This window comes from Bombina bombina, chromosome 7 (assembly GCF_027579735.1).
Source record: "Bombina bombina isolate aBomBom1 chromosome 7, aBomBom1.pri, whole genome shotgun sequence".
NCBI lineage: Eukaryota > Metazoa > Chordata > Amphibia > Anura > Bombinatoridae > Bombina > Bombina bombina.
Window position 1 is genome coordinate 548,132,196 of NC_069505.1, and position 22,199 is coordinate 548,154,394.

At 36.8% G+C, this 22,199-nt stretch overlaps 1 protein-coding gene across 1 annotated transcript in view; it reads left to right on the top strand.

Annotated features, from left to right (window-relative positions):
* Positions 1–1,696: 1,696 nt before the first annotated feature.
* The window catches only part of LOC128667001 (zinc finger protein 813), a 78,568-nt gene continuing 58,065 nt past the window's right edge, over positions 1,697–22,199 (top strand). Inside the window, exons 1-3 of the mRNA XM_053721855.1 lie at positions 1,697–1,779; positions 12,059–12,171; positions 17,232–17,291. Of these exons, the coding sequence (XP_053577830.1) occupies positions 12,094–12,171; positions 17,232–17,291 (138 nt within the window). The 5' untranslated portion in view covers positions 1,697–1,779; positions 12,059–12,093. The remainder of the gene's footprint in view (positions 1,780–12,058; positions 12,172–17,231; positions 17,292–22,199) is intronic.

The window sequence follows — 22,199 nt, forward strand, 5'->3', positions numbered from 1 at the left end:
CATGTATAAGTGTATGCTGCATGTATAAGTGTATGCTATGTAGTGTGTGTGTGTCTGCATGTATAAGTGTATACTATGTAGTGTCTGTGTATCTGCATGTATAAGTGTATGCTGCATGTGTAAGTGTATGCTATGTAGTGTGTGTGTGTATCTGCATGTGTAAGTGTATGCTATGTAGTGTGTGTATATGCATGTATAAGTGTATGCTATGTAGTGTGTGTGTATCTGCATGTATAAGTGTATGCTATGTAGTGTGTGTGTATCTGCATGTTTAGTGTATGCTATGTAGTGTGTGTATCTGCATGTGTAAGTGTATGCTATGTAGCGTGCTACTGTGCATTTTTGCTGACTTTAAAGGCCAGAATCTAGAATATTAATGGGGAATGCAGAGAGTAGTTTTAAAGAATTTATTAATAAATGTGCAATTAAGATAAAAATATTTAGCAATGTCTTTGCAAAGGCTAATTAAAGGACCAGTCAACACTGTACATTTGCATAATCAACAAATGCATGATAAGAAGACAATGCAATAGCACTTAGTCTGAACTTCAAATTAGTAGTAGATTTTTGTTAAATAAATTGCAAAGTTATGTCTATTTCCACTCCCCCTGTATCATGTGACAGCCATCAGCCAATCACAAATGCATATACGTATATGCTGTGAATTCTTGCACATGCTCAGTAGGAGTTGGTGACTCAAAAAGTGTAAATATTAAAAGACTGTGCACATTTTGTTAATGGAAGAAAATTGGAAAGTTGTTTAAAATTGTATGCTGTATCTGAATCATGAAGTTTAATTTTGAATTGGTTTGAGCTTGTGTTTGATTTGCTGCCTAAGTGTATTAAAATATATGACTTTATTTAGAATTTATTTAGAATTTTATTTTTATTACTTTGGTCTTATGATTTTTTAAGCCCCGCCCACCACATTTCAATTTTTTTGCGGGGGGGGGGGGGTCCCTCTTTTGAATTTTGAAATGTTGGGAGGTATGGCTAAATGTAGCCACCAATCATTAAACGCTACCCAGGGTGCAAAAATGTGGGTTTAACTGTAATATCCCTTAAGATAACAATCAAGTTCCTTCCTGTGCAAGAGGTTGCAGCTGCTGTATCTCTCACAGCTGAGATGACTAATGTGTTGTGTTACAACTTTTATGACACGTTAACTGCCCAATGCGCTGGAGTGGTATCTGAGTGCTTGTGAGGGGTTACTTGTAATTTAGCCTTCACTGGCAAGCAATACCAATTTGAATACATTGAAACGTAACCTGCAACGTATCAATTGCCAGCCCTAGTACCATCACTGCAAAATGTGTCAACAGATCCGCAGTGAAAATTCAGTAAAACAATTGTTCCTGGGGGGCGGGGCATAAATATCAGGTACTATTCTCTCCAGCGGAGTCATTTTCACAGCAAAATAATTTATAGTGACAACATATTTTTATTTCTAGAGTCATGCGCATAAATAAAAACGTACACTCATAAAATTAAACAAAAACCCTTCCCACTGCTTAAACATGCTGCATCTCAAAGCAATAGTAACTAACTATATTATATAGGTAATATACACGTAGCGCTGATTGGTTTGTGTGTCACGTGTTCTTTTTACTCGCTGCATTGTGGTATTTGTAGTCCAGTTTCTTCTCTCGAACTACTCTCGCTGTTTTATGGAAAATACAAGTCCCAGAATCCTTTTCCGTATTTGTCATAATGTCGGAGTAACAACACTTCCTTAAATAATATCTTACATTTTGCAAGCTGCAGTTTCTTCCAGCCCAGGTGATGTTGTCTGTTTTATTATAACGTATATTTACATATAACTCTTTTATTGGTATATTATGTATTGTACTGTAGTGTAGCATTAGGCTATTTATTAATTAGGTAAAACATTCAGCTTCCTATGTTAAAATAATAGTACAAAATTAACTGGTTATTATGCAGAATCTTGTTAGCTGTTATTTCAGCAATGCAATGATTTTATTTCTAGATAAAAAGTTAGGTTTTGTCTAAAATAGATTGCAAGCTCCTGGGGGTATTTTGTATGAATGAAAATAAAACAAATGCCCTATTTGTTTTAGACAGATTATTGTTATTATTATTATTTTGTTTTTGTTGATATTTTATTTTTTTGTATGAAATCCTTTTACTAGGTTTAACCCCTTCAAACTAAATTGAGTTATTCATATAAGTAAAAATTGTTATACTGACACACTCTTAAAGGGGCATTGGAAACTTTGAGATGATAATATAAAATGATAAATCACATATATACAGTATACGTTCATTATTTATTTTGTCCCCTTTTCCTGTAATTCCATTCTGAAATTGTGAGCTTTTCAGTTCCTGTTAGGAATGGAAGTGCAGAACGCTGTTATATTCCACACAGAAATTGGCTGCACACTCTAGTGACCTATTAATAACTGTCCCTAATTGGCCACAGCAGAGAAAGTAACCTAGGTTACAACATGGCAGCCCCTTTGCTTTATAGACACTAAAACTTTAGATATATTTTGTCAATATTTGAACAACTAAGTCAACTTTAAAAATACATCTACATGTTATTCTCCGAGTAATCTTTTCTTTGAATGCATAATTCTATCTAGCATTTATTTAGTGTTTTATGTTAATTTAAAGTGATGTCATAATATCCCTTTTTTGAAAACATATCCGGAATGTTAGTGATATTTTAGATGGAGTTTTATTCGTCAGTTGTTATGAAGATGCTTTGTAACTTACTTTTTAATATAGATATAACATTCAAAAACCTTGTGCTCCGCCGCCCACTTCAAAAGTTAATTTTTCTATGAGCTAAAGGTTCTCCAATCAGCACTCTAGCTACAACAAAAGTGCCGTATGGGGAGAACGCTGATTGGACAATAATTCAAACCGTTAGCTCTCAGAAAAAATGACTTTTGAAATGGGCGGTGGAACGGGTGGTATTTGAATTTTATATCTGTATTAAAAAGTAAGTTATAGCACAACATTATTACAACTGATGAATTAAACTTTATATACAATATCATTAAAATTCTAGATCTGATTTTAAAAAGGGGAGAGTTTACCATCAATTTAATTTAGAGCTGTGATTTTTCAAAGAGTGAGGCAGGCCTCCCCAGGGGGACCCTGAACATATAATAGGAGGCACAGCAGACACTTTTCACTATCCAGTGGAAGTCACAAGCAGCAGATGACTCTGCTGACGAAAATTGGCAATGACACTTGCCATGTTGTGTTGGAATAAGGTAAAGGGCTGTATGTAGGTGGAAGAGAGGAACTGAGATTAAAATCGCTCAGACACCGAGTTACGTTTGTTGTCTTCATAAGTAACTTGTGTTTAACACAAGAGTAAGAAAGTGCAAGTTGAAACTTGATTGAAGAGCTCTTTTGGTTGAACAGAATCAACTCTTGAGAGCTGTATTTGAACCATGGATAATATGTAATTTCAAAATAAAACTAAAGAGAAATATTACAATTTTCTTTAAAGAGAAAAATAAACATCTATTAGGGAGGTGGGGCACTGTCTTTGTAAATTTTGTCAGAAAGGAAAGCCACCACTTAAAGGGACAATAAAGTCATAATAAGACATGATTTAGACCAGTGTTTCTCAACTCTAGTTCTCAGAACCCTTACACATCAGGTTTACATTATATCTTAAAGGGCCATGATACCCAAATTTTTTCTTTCATGATTTAGAAAGAGAATGCATTTTTAAACATCTTTATAATTTGCTTCTATTATCTAATTTGTTTTATTCTCTTGATATTCTTTGCTGAAAAGCATATCTAGATATGCTCAGTAGCTGCTGAAGCAAAATAAATAATAGAAGTAAATTGTAATGTTGTGTAAATTTGTATTCTCTATCTGAATCATGAAAGAAAGATTTTGGGTTTAGTGGCCCTTTAACTAGAGCAGAGGTGAAATAATCAGCTGATCAGTAACCATGGTTACTAACCGGCTATCACCCTTCAGATGATTATTTCACCTGTGCTCTAGTTAAAGGGACACTAAACCCACATTTTTTCTTTCATGATTCAGACAGAGCAGCAATGTTAAGCAACTTTCTAATTTACTCCTATTATCAATTTTTCTTCATTCTCTTGCTATCTTTATTTAAAAAGCAGAAATGTGATGCATAGGAGCCGGCCCATTTTTGGTTGAGAACCTGGGTTATGCTTGCTTATTGGTAGGTAAATGTAAGCCTCCAATAAGCAAGCGCTATCCATGGTGCTGAACCTAAAATGGGCTGTCTGCTAAGATTTACATTACTGCTTTTAAAATAAAGATAGCAAGAGAACGAAGAAAAATGGATAATAGGAGTAAATTAGATAGTTGCTTAAAATGTCATGCTCTGTCTGTCTGAATCCTAAAAGAAAAAAATTGGTTCAGTGTCCCTTTAAGATATAATTAATATGTGGCTTGTTAACCCCATAATGACCAACGACGTGCAGGGTACGACCTTCAAAAAATGTCCTTAACAACCAAGGACATACCCTGTACGTCGTTGGTATTTGAAAGCGGTGGAAGCGATCTTGATCGCTTCCACCCGCTTTCATGTTTTTGCAGTGATGCCTCGATATTGAGGCATCCTGCAATAATTGTTTTAAGCAGTCCAATGCAGAGAGAGCCACTCTGTGGCCCTCTCTGCATCGGCTATTGATGGCTATGATCGTTGGTGGGTGGGAGCGTGCCCAGGCAGGTGAGTGGGCGGCCATCAGTAGAGGAGGGGGGCGGGATCGCGTGTGGTGCGCGTGCACGTGTGAAACCCAACACATTGAACAAGTGGAAGAGGCACAAGGTGGGACTCAGTGGGAGAGAGGGTGGGAATAAAAAATATTAATGATCTGGGAGAGGGTGGGGGGTTGGGTGTTGAGGGGGGAGCAGCTACACTACAGAAAACCTTTTTTTTTTAAAATAAAATAAAAAATAAACATTTGATTTCAAACTGGGTACTGGCAGCCAGTACCCAATATGGTGCACAATAAGGCAGGGGGGGTTTAGAGAGCTGTTTGGGGGGGATCAGGGAGGTTGGGGCTAAGGGGGGATCCTACACAGCAGAATTATTATTTAAAAAAAAAAAAACTTTTATTTTAGTACTGGCAGACTTTCAGACAGTATTTAAGATGGCGGGGACAATTGTGGGGTGGGGAGGGAAGAGAGCTGTTTGGGAGGGATCAGGGGGTGTGATGTGTCAGGTGGGAGGCTGATCTCTACACTAAAGCTAAAATTAACCCTGCAAGCTCCCTATAAGCTACCTAATTAACCCCTTCACTGCTAGCCATAATACACGTGTGATGCGCAGCGGCATTTAGCTACTCTAATTACCAAAAAGCAACGCCAAAGCCATATATGTCTGCTATTTCTGAACAAAGGGGATCCTAGAGAAGCATTTACAACCATTTGTGCCATAATTGCACAAGCTGTTTGTAAATAATTTCAGTGAGAAACCTAAAATTGTGAAAAATTTTACGTTTTTTTTTTTAATTTGATCGTATTTGGCAGTGAAATGGTGGCATGAAATATACCAAAATGGGCTTAGATCAATAATTGGGGTTGTCTACTACACTACACTACACTAAAGCTAAAATTAACCCTACAAGCTCCCTACATGCTCCCTAATTAACCCCTTCACTGCTGGGCATAATACATGTGTGGTGCGCAGTGGCATTTAGCGGCCTTCTAATTACCAAAAAGCAACATCAAAGCCATATATGTCTGCTATTTCTGAACAAAGGGGATCCTAGAGAAGCATTTACAACCATTTGTGCCATAATTGCACAAGCTGTTTGTAAATAATTTCAGTGAGTAACCTAAAATTGTGAAAAATGTAATGTTTTTTTTTAATTTGATCACATTTGGCAGTGAATTGGTGGCATGAAATATACCAAAATGGGCCTAGATCAATACTTGGGGTTGTCTACTACACTAAAGCTAAAATTAACCCTACATGCTCCCTAAATAACCCCTTCACTGCTGGGCATAATACACGTGTGGTGCGCAGTGGCATTTAGCGGCCTTCTAATTACCAAAAAGCAACATCAAAGTCATATATATCTGCTATTTCTGAACAAAGGGGATCCCAGAGAAGCATTTACAACCATTTATGCCATAATTGCACAAGCTGTTATATATATATAAATAATTTCAGTGAGAAACCTAAAGTTTGTGAAAAAGTGAACAGTTTTTTTTTATTTGATCGCATTTGGCGGTGAAATGGTGGCATGAAATATACCAAAATGGGCCTAGATCAATGCTTTGGGATGTCTACTAAAAAATATATATATACATGTCAAGGGATATTCAGGGGTTCCTGACAGATATCAGGGTTCCAATGTAACTAGCGCTAATTTTGAAAAAAAAAGTAGTTTGGAAATAGCAAAGTGCTTCTTGTATTTATTGCCCTATAACTTGCACAAAAAGTAAAGAACATGTAAACATTGGGTATTTCTAAACTCAGGACAAAATTTAGAAACTATTTAGCATGGGTGTTTTTTGGTGGTTGTAGATGTGTAACAGATTTTGGGGGGTTAAAGTTAGAAAAAGTGTTTTTTTTTTATTTCCTCATATTTTATAGTTTTTTTATAGTAAATTATAAGATATGATGAAAACAATGGTATCTTCAGAAAGTCCATTTAATGGCGAGAAAAACGGTATATAATATGTGTGGGTACAGTAAATGAGTAAGAGGAAAATTACAGCTAAACACAAACACAGCAGAAATGTAAAAATAGCCTCGGTCCCAAACGGTCAGAAAATGGAAAAGTGCTGTGGTCATTAAGGGGTTAAAGGGATACTAAACCCAAATTTTATCTTTCGTCATTCAGATAGACTGAGCATGCAATTTTAAGCAACTTTCCAATTTACTCTTATTATCAAATTTTCTTCATTCTCTTGGTATTTTTATTTTAAAAGCAGGAATGTAAGTTTAGATGCCGGCCCATTTTTGGTGAATAACCTGGGTTGTTCTTGCTGATTGTTGGATAGATTCAACAACCTATAAACAGGTGCTGTCCATTGTTCTGAACCAAAAAAAATTTCTTAGATTCCTTCTTTTTCAAATAAAGATAGCAAGAGAACGAATAAAAAATGATAATAGGAGTAAATTAGAAAGTTGCTTAAAATTGCTGCTCTATCTAAATCACGAAAGAGAAAATTTGGGTTCAGTGTCCCTTTTAAGGCCCTGAGGACTGGAGTTGAGAAATACCAATTTAGACAGAGCATACAATTCTAAACAACTTTCCAATTGACTTCTATTATTTAACCCCTTAGTGACCAGGCCATTTTTCAATTTTCTTACCGTTAAGTACCAGGGCTATTTTTACGTTTCTGCAGTGTTTGTGTTTCACTGTAATTTTCCTCTTACTCGTTTTCTGCAGTGTTTCTCAACCGCAGTCCTCAAGTACCCCAAACAGGCCAGGTTTTCATTAAAGCTGGACTAGAGCACAGGTGAAATAGTCAGCTGATGAGTAACCATGGTTACTAACCTGCACTCGCCCATGAGCTGATAATTTCACCTGTGCTCTAGTACAGCTATAATGAAAACCTGGCCTTTTTGGTGTATTTGAGGACCGCGGTTGAGAAACACTGTTTTACTGTACCCACACATATTATATAGCGTTTTTCTCGCCATTAAATGGACTTTCTAAAGATATCATTATTTTCATCATATCTTATAATTTACTATAAAAAAATATAAAATATGATGAAAAAATGGAAAAAAACACACTTTTTCTAACTTTGACCCCCTAAATCTGTTACATATCTACAACCACAAATAAACACCCATGCTAAATAGTTTCTAAATTTTGTCCTGAGTTTAGAAATTCCCATTGTTTACCCCCTTAACCCCTTAAAGGACCGGGCATTTCAGACTAAAACTTCCTCAAAAGACCAGAGTATTTTTAGCATTTTTGCTATCCATTTAAACAGAAATAGAGCCTTGTTTTTTTTTTTTTATTTACCTATCAAAATTATATATATATATATTTTTTTTTTAGTAGACAACCCAAAGTATTGATCTGGGCCCATTTTGATATATTTCATGCCATCAAATGAAAAAAAAATCGTTAACTTTTTTCACAAACTAAAGATTCTCACTGCAATTATTTACAAACAGCTTGTGCAATTATGACACAAATGGTTGTAAATGCTTCTCTGGGATCCCCTTTGTTCAGAAATAGCAGACATGTATGGCTTCGGCATTGATTTTTGGTAATTAGAAGGCTGTTAAATTAAGCTGCGCACTACATTTGTATTATGTCCAGCAGTGAAGGGGTTAATTAGGTAAATTGTAGGGTTTATTTAAACTTTAGTATATAGATTACCATCCCATCTGACACATCCCACCCCCTGATCCCTCTCTGATCCCTCTCAAACAGCTCTCTTTCCTCCCCCACCCCCAATGGTCACCCCATCTTAAGTACTGGCAGAAAGTCTGCCAGTATGAAAATAAAATAAATATATTTTCTGCAGTGTAGGATCCCCGCTTACCCCCCAACCTCCTTGACCCCCCCCCAACAGCTCTCTAACCTTCTCTAAATTGGGCTCATTTAAAAAAGAAAAAAAAAAAAATTCTCTTGTGTAGCTGCCCCCCATGAATACCCTACCCCCTCCAAGACCCCTTTCCCAACTCTTATCTCCCTCTCCCTCCTTCCTACTCACTAGCTACCACTTTTTTACTGTATTGTAGCGGTCCCACTCGCTTCCACCCCTCTCACAATGTGCTAAATGCGCTAAAATAAGAAATTACCCGAATAAAATGTGCTAAAATAAGAAATGACCCAAATAAAATGCGCTAAAATAAGAAATTACCCGACTGAAATGTGCTAAAATAAGAAATTACCCAAATAAAATGTGCTAAAATAAGAAATTACCCGAATGAAATGTGCTAAAATAAGAAATTACCCGAATAAAATGTGCTAAAATAAGAAATTACCCGAATGAAATGTGCTAAAATAAGAAATGACCCAAATAAAATGTGCTAAAATAAGAAATTACCCGAATGAAATGCGCTAAAATAAGAAATTACCCGAATGATAAAATGCGCTAAAATAAGAAATTACCCGAATAAAATGTGCTAAATTAAGAAATTACCCGAATGAAATGTGCTAAAATAAGAAATTACCCCAATGAAATGCGCTAAAATAAGAAATTACCCCAATGAAATGCGCTAAAATAAGAAATTACCCCAATGAAATGCACTAAAATAAGAAATTACCCCAATGAAATGCGCTAAAATAAGAAATTACCCCAATGAAATGCACTAAAATAAGAAATTACCCCAATGAAATGCGCTAAAATAAGAAATTACCCCAATGAAATGCGCTAAAATAAGAAATTACCCTAATGAAATGCGCTAAAATAAGAAATTACCCCAATGAAATGCGCTAAAATAAGAAATTACCCCAATGAAATGCGCTAAAATAAGAAATTACCCCAATGAAATGCGCTAAAATAAGAAATTACCCCAATGAAATGCGCTAAAATAAGAAATTACCCCAATGAAATGCGCTAAAATAAGAAATTACCCTAATGAAATGCGCTAAAATAAGAAATTACCCTAATGAAATGCGCTAAAATAAGAAATTACCCCAATGAAATGCGCTAAAATAAGAAATTACCCCAATGAAATGCGCTAAAATAAGAAATTACCCCAATGAAATGCGCTAAAATAAGAAATTACCCCAATGAAATGCGCTAAAATAAGAAATTACCCCAATGAAATGCGCTAAAATAAGAAATTACCCTAATGAAATGCGCTAAAATAAGAAATTACCCTAATGAAATGCGCTAAAATAAGAAATTACCCCAATGAAATGCGCTAAAATAAGATATTACCCCAATGAAATGCGCTAAAGTAAGAAATTACCCTAATGAAATGTGCTAAAATAAGAAATTACCCCAATGAAATGCGCTAAAATAAGAAATTACCCCAATGAAATGCGCTAAAATAAGAAATTACCCCAATGAAATGCGCTAAAATAGAAACATAGAAACATAGATATTGACGGCAGATAAGAGCCATAGGCCCAGCAAGTCTGCCCCACCTTACCTAACAGTATAAACTTATCTAGTTCGTAGGATAGCCCTATGCTTGTCCCATGCATTTTTAAAGTCCCCCACAGTGTTTGTTGCTACTACCTCTTGAGGAAGTTTATTCCATAAATCAATCACTCTTTCTGTAAAGAAGTGCTTCCTCAAATTACTCCTGAATCTACTACCCTTTAGCTTGAGCTCATGACCCCTTGTTCTTGAATTTTCCATTTTATGTAAAATACCCACAGCCTCAGTTTTACTAAACCCTTTAATGTACTTGAAAGTTGCTATCATATCACCTCTTTCCCTTCTCTCCTCTAAGCTATACATATTTAGGTCATTGAGCCTATCCTGGTAAGTTTTATTTTTTAGACCATGTACCATTTTGGTAGCCCTCCTTTGCACAGATTCAAGTTTGTTAATATCCTTCTGAAGATATGGCCTCCAGAACTGCACACAATACTCAAGATGAGGCCTAACTAATGATCTATAAAGTGGCATAAGAACCTTACTATTTCTGCTGCAAATACCTCTACCAATACATCCAAGCATTCTGCTAGCCTTACTCGCTGCCTTACTACATTGTTTACTAAGTTTTAAATCATCTGAAATAATAATTCCCAAGTCCTGTTCCTCGTCTGTAACAGTCAGTAAAGTGTCATTGAGTCTGTAATTAATATTTGGATTTTTCTTCCCTAAATGCATTATTTTACACTTTGCTGTGTTAAACTTTAGATCCCAGTCGTTTGTCCAATCCTCCAATTGTTGTATATCACTTCTCATTTTGTCTACCCCCCTGGAACATCCACTCTGTTGCAAATTTTTGTATCATCTGCAAAGAGACATACTTTCCCCTGTAGCCCTTTGCTGATATCGCAGATAAATATGTTAAACAAAACAGGCCCCAGAACTGACCCCTGAGGAACACCACTAGTAACAGCCCCCTCTGCTGAATGAACTCCATTTACTAAGACACTTTGTTTTCTGTCCTTAAGCCAGCATTCCACCCAGTTCACAATTTTTGAATCTAGACCAAGGAGATATAGTTTGTGAATAAGTTTATTGTGTGGGACGGTGTCAAATGCTTTGCTGAAATCTAGATATGCTACATCAACTGCTCCTCCCTTGTCTAATACTTTTGTTACATAATCAAAGAAGTCAATTAGATTAGTCTGACATGATCTCCCTGAAGTAAAACCATGCTGATTTTGGTCCTCTAAATTGTTTGTCTTTATGTAAGTCATAATTCTTTCCTTTAAGAGGCTTTCCATTAATTTCCCTACTACTGAAGTTAAACTAACTGGCCTGTAGTTGCCAGATTCTTCTCTACTGCCCTTTTTATGAAGAGGTATTACATTTGCTATTCTCCAATCATCTGGGACAGCTCCTGTCCCATCTGGGGTAAGAAATTACCCCAATGAAATGCGCTAAAATAAGAAATTACCCCAATGAAATGCGCTAAAATAAGAAATTACCCCAATGAAATGCGCTAAAATAAGAAATTACCCCAATGAAATGCGCTAAAATAAGAAATTACCCTAATGAAATGCGCTAAAATAAGAAATTACCCCAATGAAATGCGCTAAAATAAGAAATTACCCCAATGAAATGCGCTAAAATAAGAAATTACCCTAATGAAATGCGCTAAAATAAGAAATTACAGAAATGGCTGGTAATTTAAAAGGCTTGATTCTGCCAATTGGTTTAAAATACACTAAAATAAGAAATGACTCTAGGGTAGGTTGTAGTTACTTTTCAAGGGATTAGTTATCCTTCTTAAAATATCTGTTTAGGAATTAAAAAAAAATATATATATATATGTATAATGTGTGTGTGTGTGTAACTGGTTATCCCTTTTAAAATATCCATCTGGGTTGTAGGTTATAGATGTGTTTGGTTATCCCTCTTAAGATATCATCTGTCCGACTTCTAATTTCTAAATATCATTAGTTATCTCTAAGCTCATATTCTACATTCCTTATATATCTAACAACATTGCTCGTATTTATTTCTCACTCTATTTTAGATCCCCATCCTGGAACCTCTGATTAACTCTCTAATATGGAGAAAGATAAGAAATACACAATAAACAAGTTCTTAAGTCACACCCTGGAGATCATTTACCTGCTAACTGGTGAGGTGAGAACTACATGTTTATATTGTAATGATGCTGCTCAGTATTCAGGGCAGAATTTGGAACAAGACTTTAATGTTGTGTGGCAAGAAATTCAGAGTAGTCTGCAGACGACTTCTATTTGTTGTTAAACTATCTGCTGTCCATCTCAGTTTCCTATCTATGTACCGTCTTTTTCCTGTTTCCTATCTATTGTACCAGCTTTTTCCTGTTTCCTATCGTACCACCTTTTTCCTGTTTCCTATCGTACCACCTTTTTCCTGTTTCCTATCGTACCACCTTTTTCCTGTTTCCTATCGTACCACCTTTTTCCTGTTTCCTATCGTACCGCCTTTTTCCTGTTTCCTATCGTACCGCCTTTTTCCTGTTTCCTATCGTACCACCTTTTTCCTGTTTCCTATCGTACCACCTTTTTCCTGTTTCCTATCGTACCACCTTTTTCCTGTTTCCTATCGTACCACCTTTTTCCTGTTTCCTATCGTACCGCCTTTTTCCTGTTTCCTATCGTACCACCTTTTTCCTGTTTCTTATCGTACTACCTTTTTCCTGTTTACTATCGTACCGCCTTTTTCCTGTTTCCTATTGTACCGCCTTTTTCCTGTTTCCTATTGTACCGCCTTTTTCCTGTTTCCTACTGTACCACATTTTTCCTGTTTCCTATTGTACCACATTTTTCCTGTTTCCTATTGTACCACATTTTTCCTGTTTCCTATTGTACCACATTTTTCCTGTTTCCTATTGTACTGCCTTTTTCCTGTTTCCTATTGTACCGCCTTTTTCCTGTTTCCTGTCGTCGTACCACCTTTTTCCTGTTTCCTATTGTACCGCCTTTTTCCTGTTTCCTATCGTACCGTCTGTTTCCTATCGTACCGTCTTTTTCCTGTTTACTATTGTACCCTCTTTTTCCTGCTTCCTATCGTACCATCTTTTTCCTGTTTCCTATAGTACCATCTTTTTCCTGTTTCCTATCGTACTGTCTCTTTCCTGTTTCCTATCATACTGTCTCTTTCCTGTTTCCTATCGTATCACATTTCTCCTGTTTCCTATCGTACTGTCTCTTTCCTGTTTCCTATCGTACTGTCTCTTTCCTGTTTCCTATCGTACTGTCTTTTTCCTGTTTCCTATCGTACTGTCTTTCTCCTGTTTCCTATCTATGTACCACATTTTTCCTGCCTATTGTGCCTTTTTTCTCTGTTCCCTATCTATTGTACCACTTTTCCTGTGTTCCTTATCTATTGTACCACTTTTCCTGTTCCCTGTCTATTGTACCACTTTTCCCTGTTCCCTATCTATTTTACAACTTTCCCTGTTCCCTATCTATTGTACCACGTCTCTCTGTTCCCTATCTATTGTACCACTTTTCCCTGTTCCCTATCTATTTTACCACGTTTCCCTGTTCCCTATCTATTGTACCACGTTTCCCACACTTTTTTGATTTAACATCTGTATTTAATTGTGCTTAAATTCTTGGGGAAAATACTGGCTATGCTAATTAGTATTAATATGCATAAATAATTCTACAGCATAATTCAACAAAAGCTGCCAACATCGGCAAGACCTGCGCTATTTCCGACACAAGTATGTGCACATCTGAACGACCACAACCTGATCACCATAGCTTTCGTGACTTTGGGTCAATGACACCATGGAGATATTTTCTTGTATTTTGCAATACTTCGCCACCTACTTGCTGGCGCAACACCATTGTTAGCCCCAGAGGCAGAACTTTTTTTCACTTTCTGCAATGAGATTTTTTAGTGACAATTTTTCTGCAGAGTCTCTGAGGAGTCGGTGTTGCTGTGTTTGTTACCTTTACCCAGTGAGCATGGACAGGTTAATGTGGGTGATGTAATTGAACTATGTCAGAATAAAGCCCTATGTGAATACTGTAATTCTTACGATTGGCTTCAAGGGCTATAGTGGTAAATTGGCAGATATGGGTAATATATTAAAACACAATTTATTACAAACATAAATTATATCACTAGGCATGGATCCATGGTACATAAAAACACATAGGTATAGGATCAATTCAATAAAATATACAAATATGTGTACAATTGGACACTAAAAATAATACATAAAATACCAGAAGGAATGTTATCCCTCCAAAAAAGTGACCCAAACCGTGGTCACTAAAAAAAAAAAAAAAAATACAGGTAGTACTATTGCGGATGTTAGAATGGTAGATGCTAATAGACGTAACTAACCTCTACTCCAGGTCTAAATCTATACAGATTGAAGATACAAAATGACTTGCAGGTTAGTGTCTACAAATTTAACAGAGAACAATCACAGAGTAAAAACTTAATATGAGAAGTCATAAAGATGAAACAATAAAAATGTGATCAAAAAATGTGATCAAAAAATTAAACTAGTGTGTACACAAGCTAGTGCTGATCCAAAAATGGCAAAAAATGATAACACAAAAAAATATATATAAAACAAATATATAAATGAACACTTATCAAGTCACACAGTGAGTGATGTGTGAAATACGTAAATGTGAGGAGATCCGTGAAAAAATGTTAAAATGTTAAAAAAATAGGAGGGAACAAATTGGTGATCACAAAAAATATTATCCTGAAAGTGTCCCAAATGTATGCAAAAAGAAATTCAAAATAAATCCAGATTAGTGTTCATAAAAATCAGATGGTGGTGACATTGTGGTAATCCAGATAAAGAAGTGTATCCAAGAAAATAAACAGTTCAAATAAACAGTTCAAATCCTCAAGTGTATCCAAGAAAATAAACAGTTCAAATCCTTGAGTACCAAATGTGAGGTAAAAATAAAAATAAAAATGTAGGATAAAAATAGAATGAGAGTAGAGAGCTGGGGAATCCTCAAAGCCTAAAAACAAAAAATAATAACATAGTATAGTATTGTTTAGATACTGATAAATCAAGAAAGGCCCCAGTTGTGGGCCGAAACGCGTTGGCAACTATATGGTGAGCTATATTTCTTGATTTATCAGTATCTAAACAATACTATACTATGTTATTATTTTTTTATTATTTTTTGTTTTTAGGCTTTGAGGATTCCCCAGCTCTCTACTCTCATTCTATTTTTATCCTACATTTTTATTTTTATTTTTACCTCACATTTGGTACTCAAGGATTTGAACTGTTTATTTTCTTGGATACACTTGAGGATTTGAACTGTTTATTTGAACTGTTTATGTTCTTGGATACACTTCTTTATCTGGATTACCACAATGTCACCACCATCTGATTTTTATGAACACTAATCTGGATTTATTTTGAATTTCTTTTTGCATACATTTGGGACACTTTCAAGATAATATTTTTTGTGATCACCAATTTGTTCCCTCCTATTTTTTAACATTTTTTCACGGATCTCCTCACATTTACGTATTTCACACATCACTCACTGTGTGACTTGATAAGTGTTCATTTATATATTTGTTTTATATATATTTTTTTGTGTTATCATTTTTTGCCATTTTTGGATCAGCACTAGCTTGTGTACACACTAGTTTAATTTTTTGATCACATTTTTTGATCACTTTTTTATTGTTTCATCTATATGACTTCTCATATTAAGTTTTTACTCTGTGATTGTTCTCTGTTAAATTTGTAGACACTAACCTGCAAGTCATTTTGTATCTTCAATCTGTATAGATTTAGACCTGGAGTAGAGGTTAGTTACGTCTATTAGCATCTACCATTCTAACATCCGCAATAGTACTACCTGTATTTTTTTTTTTTTTAGTGACCACGGTTTGGGTCACTTTTTTGGAGGGATAACATTCCTTCTGGTATTTTATGTATTATTTTTAGTGTCCAATTGTACACATATTTGTATATTTTATTGAATTGATCCTATACCTATGTGTTTTTATGTACCATGGATCCATGCCTAGTGATATAATTTATGTTTGTAATAAATTGTGTTTTAATATTTTACCCATATCTGCCAATTTACCACTATAGCCCTTGAAGCCAATCGTAAGAATTACAGTATTCACATAGGGCTTTATTCTGACATAGTTCAATTACATCACTCCCACACCCACCAGACCTTGCCTCTTTTTGGCGCTCCTCTCTAAACCCAAATTTTACATTTTCTCTATCTGTGGGTAGTGGGGGCCCACCTTAGATAGGAGCTATAGGTCATTTTCCTATAAGCGCTGTGAGTACAAATATTTCTCCGATGGACAGGTTAACGTACAGCCTTGCTGCTGTAGGTTCCCATAGTGTCAGTCTGTGAACTTGCTCTACTGTACTGCTGGGGTCTATATGCTTTGCATGTCAGCACAAGGGGCTAGATCCACACATCACTTCCCTTTGTGCTGTGGCCAGGTCCCACATTGTCAGCACCCTGGGAGAAAGCAGCAACTCCTGTGCATTACAGTCACTTCCTTACCCCTCTTCTGCCAGATGTTTCTCCTCAGTGGAGCAAGACAAAAATGTCCACTTATTTTTAAACCCTGACTACCAGAGAGGATTGCAAGTGTAATGCAGTGCGCTACAGCCCTCTTTCACAGCCATTGGGTTAACTGCTCTGCCTTCTAGCTACACACACACATTTTTTTTATATATATATATTCACAGAGGCTGGTGCACTCGCACAAACAGGTGTCCAGTTGCCAGGGTGCTGAATGCAGGTAGAGATAGAGGTAATAGAAGACAGCACTCGCTGGGCTTAAGGATAAGCAATAGAAGCTTTTATTTACGTGACGTTTCAGGAACAGCTCCCCTTCATCAGACCATATATATATGTTCCAAGGCAGATAAAATCACTCCTACTAACTGTAAGGCAGAAATAGCCTGTGTTGCCCTGGGTGCACTTCAAAGTAAATAAATAGCCCCGGTATTGGTAGTCACTCACATGGTCTTTATGCAAAATAATCAAATTATTTATTTGATTATTTTGCATAAAGACCCTGTGAGTGACTTCCAATACCGGGGCTATATTTGTACCTGATAGAAACAAAATTATGTTTCAGCAAATTGTAATACAATATCTTACTATAAACTGATATACAGGAAGGAACATATGAGATGACTTTAACTTATATATATTTCTTTCTACTTTTTGCAGGAGTATGTTATCGTAAAGAAAAGTTCTCACCAAAGTACCATTGAGATGCCTAATGGAGAGGTGAGTACTGCTGGAGAATTCTGCAGTTTATAAGCATGTGGCTTAGATTAAAGGGACAGTCTACACCTTAGTCATCTTAAAGTCTTACCTTTGATTAAGCTGCAAATAGCCTCCTGCACCATTTCTATATGATGCAGCAGGAACAGCAAAGAGGTTATTTTAAAATGAATAGTGTGTCTAGCCAGTTTGAAATGGCTGCCAAGCTCCGCCCACTTATGACATCATGATCTGAGCTGCATCTATGCACTCTGCTGAATAGCATTGACAGTCTGTTGAATGTAACTAGTGAGCCTTTTGTGATTGGATGCTATTTGCAGCCTAGATCATGATATATGTGGGCTGAACTTGGCAGTCATTTCAAACTGACCAGAAACAATATTCATTTTAAAATAACTTTTTTTGTTTCTGCTGCCTGATATAGAAAGGGTGCAGGAGACCGTTTGCAGCGTAATCTAAGGTTAGACTTTAAGATGACTATGGTGTAGACTGTCCCTTTAATTAATCGGTCAGTTGATCAACTAATTCATTTGATAGGATCCTGAAATTGGGAGTGACATTTGTTTTGATTCATTAACGCTTCTTTTTTTAAATAAGATGTTAATTTCACTAATGCTATATTTGCTAACACTAGCAGAATAAATTCTATAGCAGATAGGGGGCACAAGAACCAATTAAACAAAATACAAGATACAATAAAGCATGTATAGACCACAAATGCCTATAATAGGGATTAAGTATAAGTAAGAGTTATGTGTTTGGTGACAATACAGATAAAATACACCACTCTAATTTACCACACAGTCCAGTTGCAGATGTGTCCCTTTAAATGGGGTACGTAGGTTAAGCGATGATCTAAATGACCAGTCTTATCAGACGATGGCGAAGGCAGCTCTTCTTACGAAACCTCTCACTCTGTTATAGCAAAACAGACGGAAGGCGCCTCCTAGTGCAACTTCCTTAGTCTTCCCAAACTGTCAACAATTCTATAAAGTGTTCCACCATACTGACAAAAATTGCAGCATTAATGTGTGCTAGTTAAGGCAGGCCGGGATCTCTGTGTCCCAGCTCACTGCGAATAGGCGAAACACATGATGGTAATTTAACTATTTATGTGTCCAATATCTACCTAATTATTATACTTAATATGATATGTTTACTCAGACACTAAATAGGTAATATGCTCCTCAAAATAACGTGATACTAACATATACCCGAACCCCATTTTTTTCTAGAGTAAAAGATACTAGTTATATCCAGCTACATTAGAAAGCGGAATGGACTACATGTAGTGATTATCGACACACATAAGGATAGATACTATTTATTTTTATTTCAAATGGATGAAATTAAGGCTCCTTATTGGTGCACATGGTTTTCAACATTGATGACACTATTAGGTGATTTCCTATGGGCGTTACTAAGGCCGAATTGTGTGCACCAATGGAGTAAATCTTACCAGTGGCATTCGGAGGGTAGGTATATATGGAAGTTTATTATCCACATATGAAAGTTATGATAGAAATACACGTGAGAACTAATTTGGTTTCTTGGTCCGATTTATATATTTTTCTTAATGTATGCTAGTTCCGGTTTTGAAACATTGTAACATAGGTATTTAAGTTCCAGTTTGAAACATTGTAACCTAGTTAATTAGACACACCTTAAAAAAAGGTGTGAGATGAAGTTAGAAATTGATTGGATGTATGACATTTAAAAGCTTGTGCTTCCAGGTATATGGTAAATTCCTGAAGAAACGGCTTGATAAGTTGAGAAACGCGTAGCGGATTGTTTAAACACCTTAGGCAATTGTTATGCCTAACAGTTTTTCCATATTTTAACCATTACATAAAGAAAATACATCAGTAATGTAGAATACAGTTATACAGACATGTTCATCATATTTGCTAGATATGTTCATATTAAAAAGATGTAGTCCTCATTTTTATCCCCATGTTGAGATTGGACGCTTTTGGTCCTGCTGTAATAATACATTTGACAATTAGGGTTTCTCTTGTAAGATGTATCGAGTCCACGGATTCATCCATACTTGTGGGATATTCTCCTTCCCTACAGGAAGTGGCAAAGAGAGCACCCACAGCAGAGCTGTCTATATAGCTCCGCCCCCCCAGTCATTCTCTTTGCCTGCTTAACTGCTAGGAAGGGTAAAGTTAGTGTGGTGACAAAAATGTTAGTTTTTATTTTCTCAAGCAAAAGTTTGTTATTTTAAACGGTACCGGTGTGTACTATTTACTCTCTAGCAGAAAAGGATGAAGATTTCTGCAAGGAGGATGATGATCTTAGCATTTTGTAACTAAGATCCACTGCTGTTCTCACAAGGGCTGAAGAGTACAGGAAAACTTCAGTTGGGGGAACAGTTTGCATTAAGGTATGTTCAGTCTATTTTTTTCTAGACAGACTGTGTTATTTGTAGAAAAAGGCTGGCAATATCCCCATTAGAGAAAGGTAAGCTGTATTCAGTAAAAGAGGAATCCAAGCTTGCATAAAGGGCTCATAGTTACTGATGACACTGATAGGAAAAAACGTTTTGGTTTAATTGCAAAATATAACGTTTTTTGAGGGACTTTAAGGGGTCTTTGTGGCTTATTTAAGGGTTATTAACCCACATGGCTAGTTTAAGAAACACTCTGTTGTGTTTCTTTTAGGCCCCATAACATCGAGTGAGGTGGGAGGGGCCTATTTTGGCAGTTTATTTATCTCAGAAGCATCCAGCTACTTCTCCAGAGGCTCCTACTGCATTTGAGGGCTGTAAAGAGGTTTTTTTCCCCACAAATCGTTCCTAAAGGGCAGGTAGGTGCCACAGCAGAGCTGTGGCAAGGTGCTGAACATTATTTTACCGGTTTTGAAGTTTTTTCAATCCGGTTTTTACATTAAGGGGTTAATTGTTTATTTGCATAGTGGTGCAAAGTTACTAATGCTTTATGATGCTACTGTAAAAATTTTGTTTTGTTTACTGCTTTTTTACACTGTTTTGCAGAGTTTGTGCAGCTTTTTTTCTCTTAAAGGCACAGTACCGTTTTTGTTTAAAGTGTTATTTACTTTGATTAAAGTGTTTTCCAAGCTTGCTTGTTACATTACTAGCCTGTTTAACATGTCTGACACCAAGGAAAATCCTTGTTCAATGTGTTTAGAAGCCATTGTGGAACCCCCTCTTAGAATGTGTCCCACTTGCACTGATATGTCTAAATTATAAAGAGCATATTTTAGCACTTAAAAATATTGCAATAGACGATTCTCAGTTAGAAGGAAATGAGGGTTTAGCATCTAGCTCTCCCCAAGTGTCACAACCAGTAACGCCCGCACAAGTGACGCCAAGTACCTCTAATGCATCAAATTCATTTACTTTACAAGACATGGCCACAGTTATGAATAAAACCTTCACAGAGGTTTTCTCTAAACTGCCTGGTTTACAAGGAAAGCGCAACAGCTCTGGGTTAAGAACAGATGCTGAGCCGTCTGATGCTTTAGTAGCCGTATCCGATATTCCCTCACAATGTTCTGAAGTAGGGGTAAGGGATTTGTTATCTGAGGGAGAGATTTCTGATTCAGGGAAGACGCTCCCTCAGACAGATTCTGATATGACGGCCTTTAAATTTAAGCTTGAACACCTCCGCTTATTGCTCAAGGAGGTATTAGCTACTCTAGACGATTGTGACCCTATAGTGGTCCCAGAGAAATTGTGTAAAATGGACAGATACTTAGAGGTTCCTGTTTACAGGGATGTTTTTCCTGTCCCTAAGAGGATTGTGACTATTGTTACTAAGGAGTGGGATAGACCAGGTATTCCGTTCGCTCCCCCTCCTGTTTTTAAGAAAATGTTTCCCATATCTGACACCATACAGGACTCGTGGCAGACTGTTCCTAAGGTGGAGGGAGCTATTTATACTCTTGCTAAGTGTACAACTATACCTATCGAAGACAGTTGTGCTTTCAAAGATCCTAAGGATAAAAATTTAGAGGGTCTCCTAAAGAAAATTTTTGTTCATCAAGGTTTTCTTCTCCAACCTATTGCATGCATTGTTCCTGTAACTACTGCAGCTGCTTTCTGGTTTGAGGCTCTAGAAGAGGCTCTCCAGGTGGAGACTCCATTAGAGGATATTATGGATAGAATTAAGGCCCTTAAGTTGGCTAATTCTTTCATTACAGATGCCGCTTTCCAAATGGCTAAATTAGCGGCAAAGAATTCAGGTTTTGCCATTTTAGCACGCAGGGCGTTATGGCTTAAGTCCTGGTCTGCTGATGTGTCATCAAAATCTAAATTGTTGAACATCCCTTTCAAAGGAAAGACCCTATTCGGGCCTGCACTGAAAGAGATTATTTCAGACATCACTGGAGGGAAAGGCCATGCCCTCCCTCAGGATAAAACAAATAAGATGAGGACCAAAAAAAATAATTTTCGTTCCTTTCGGAACTTCAAGGGTGGTCCCGCTTCAGCTTCCCCTGCAGCAAAGCAAGAGGGGAATTCTGTCCAATCCAAGTCAGTCTGGAGACCTAACCAGGCTTGGAACAAAGGTAAACAGGCCAAGAAGCCTTCTGCTGCCTCTAAGACAGCATGAAGGGGTAGCCCCCAATCCTGGACCGGATCTAGTAGGGGGCAGACTCTCTCTCTTCGCTCAGGCTTGGGCAAGAGATGTTCACGATTCCTGGGCTTTAGAAATTGTGTCCCAGGGATATCTTCTGGACTTCAAAGACTCCCCCCCAAGGGGGAGATTTCACATTTCTCAATTGTCTGCAAACCAGAGGCGTTCTTACGCTGTGTAGAAGACCTACATACCATGGGAGTGATCCGCCCAGTTCCAAGAGCGGAACAAGGGTTAGGTTCCCAAAAAAGAGGGAACTTTCAGACCAGTCTTGGATCTCAAAATTCTAAACAAGTTCCTCAGAGTACCA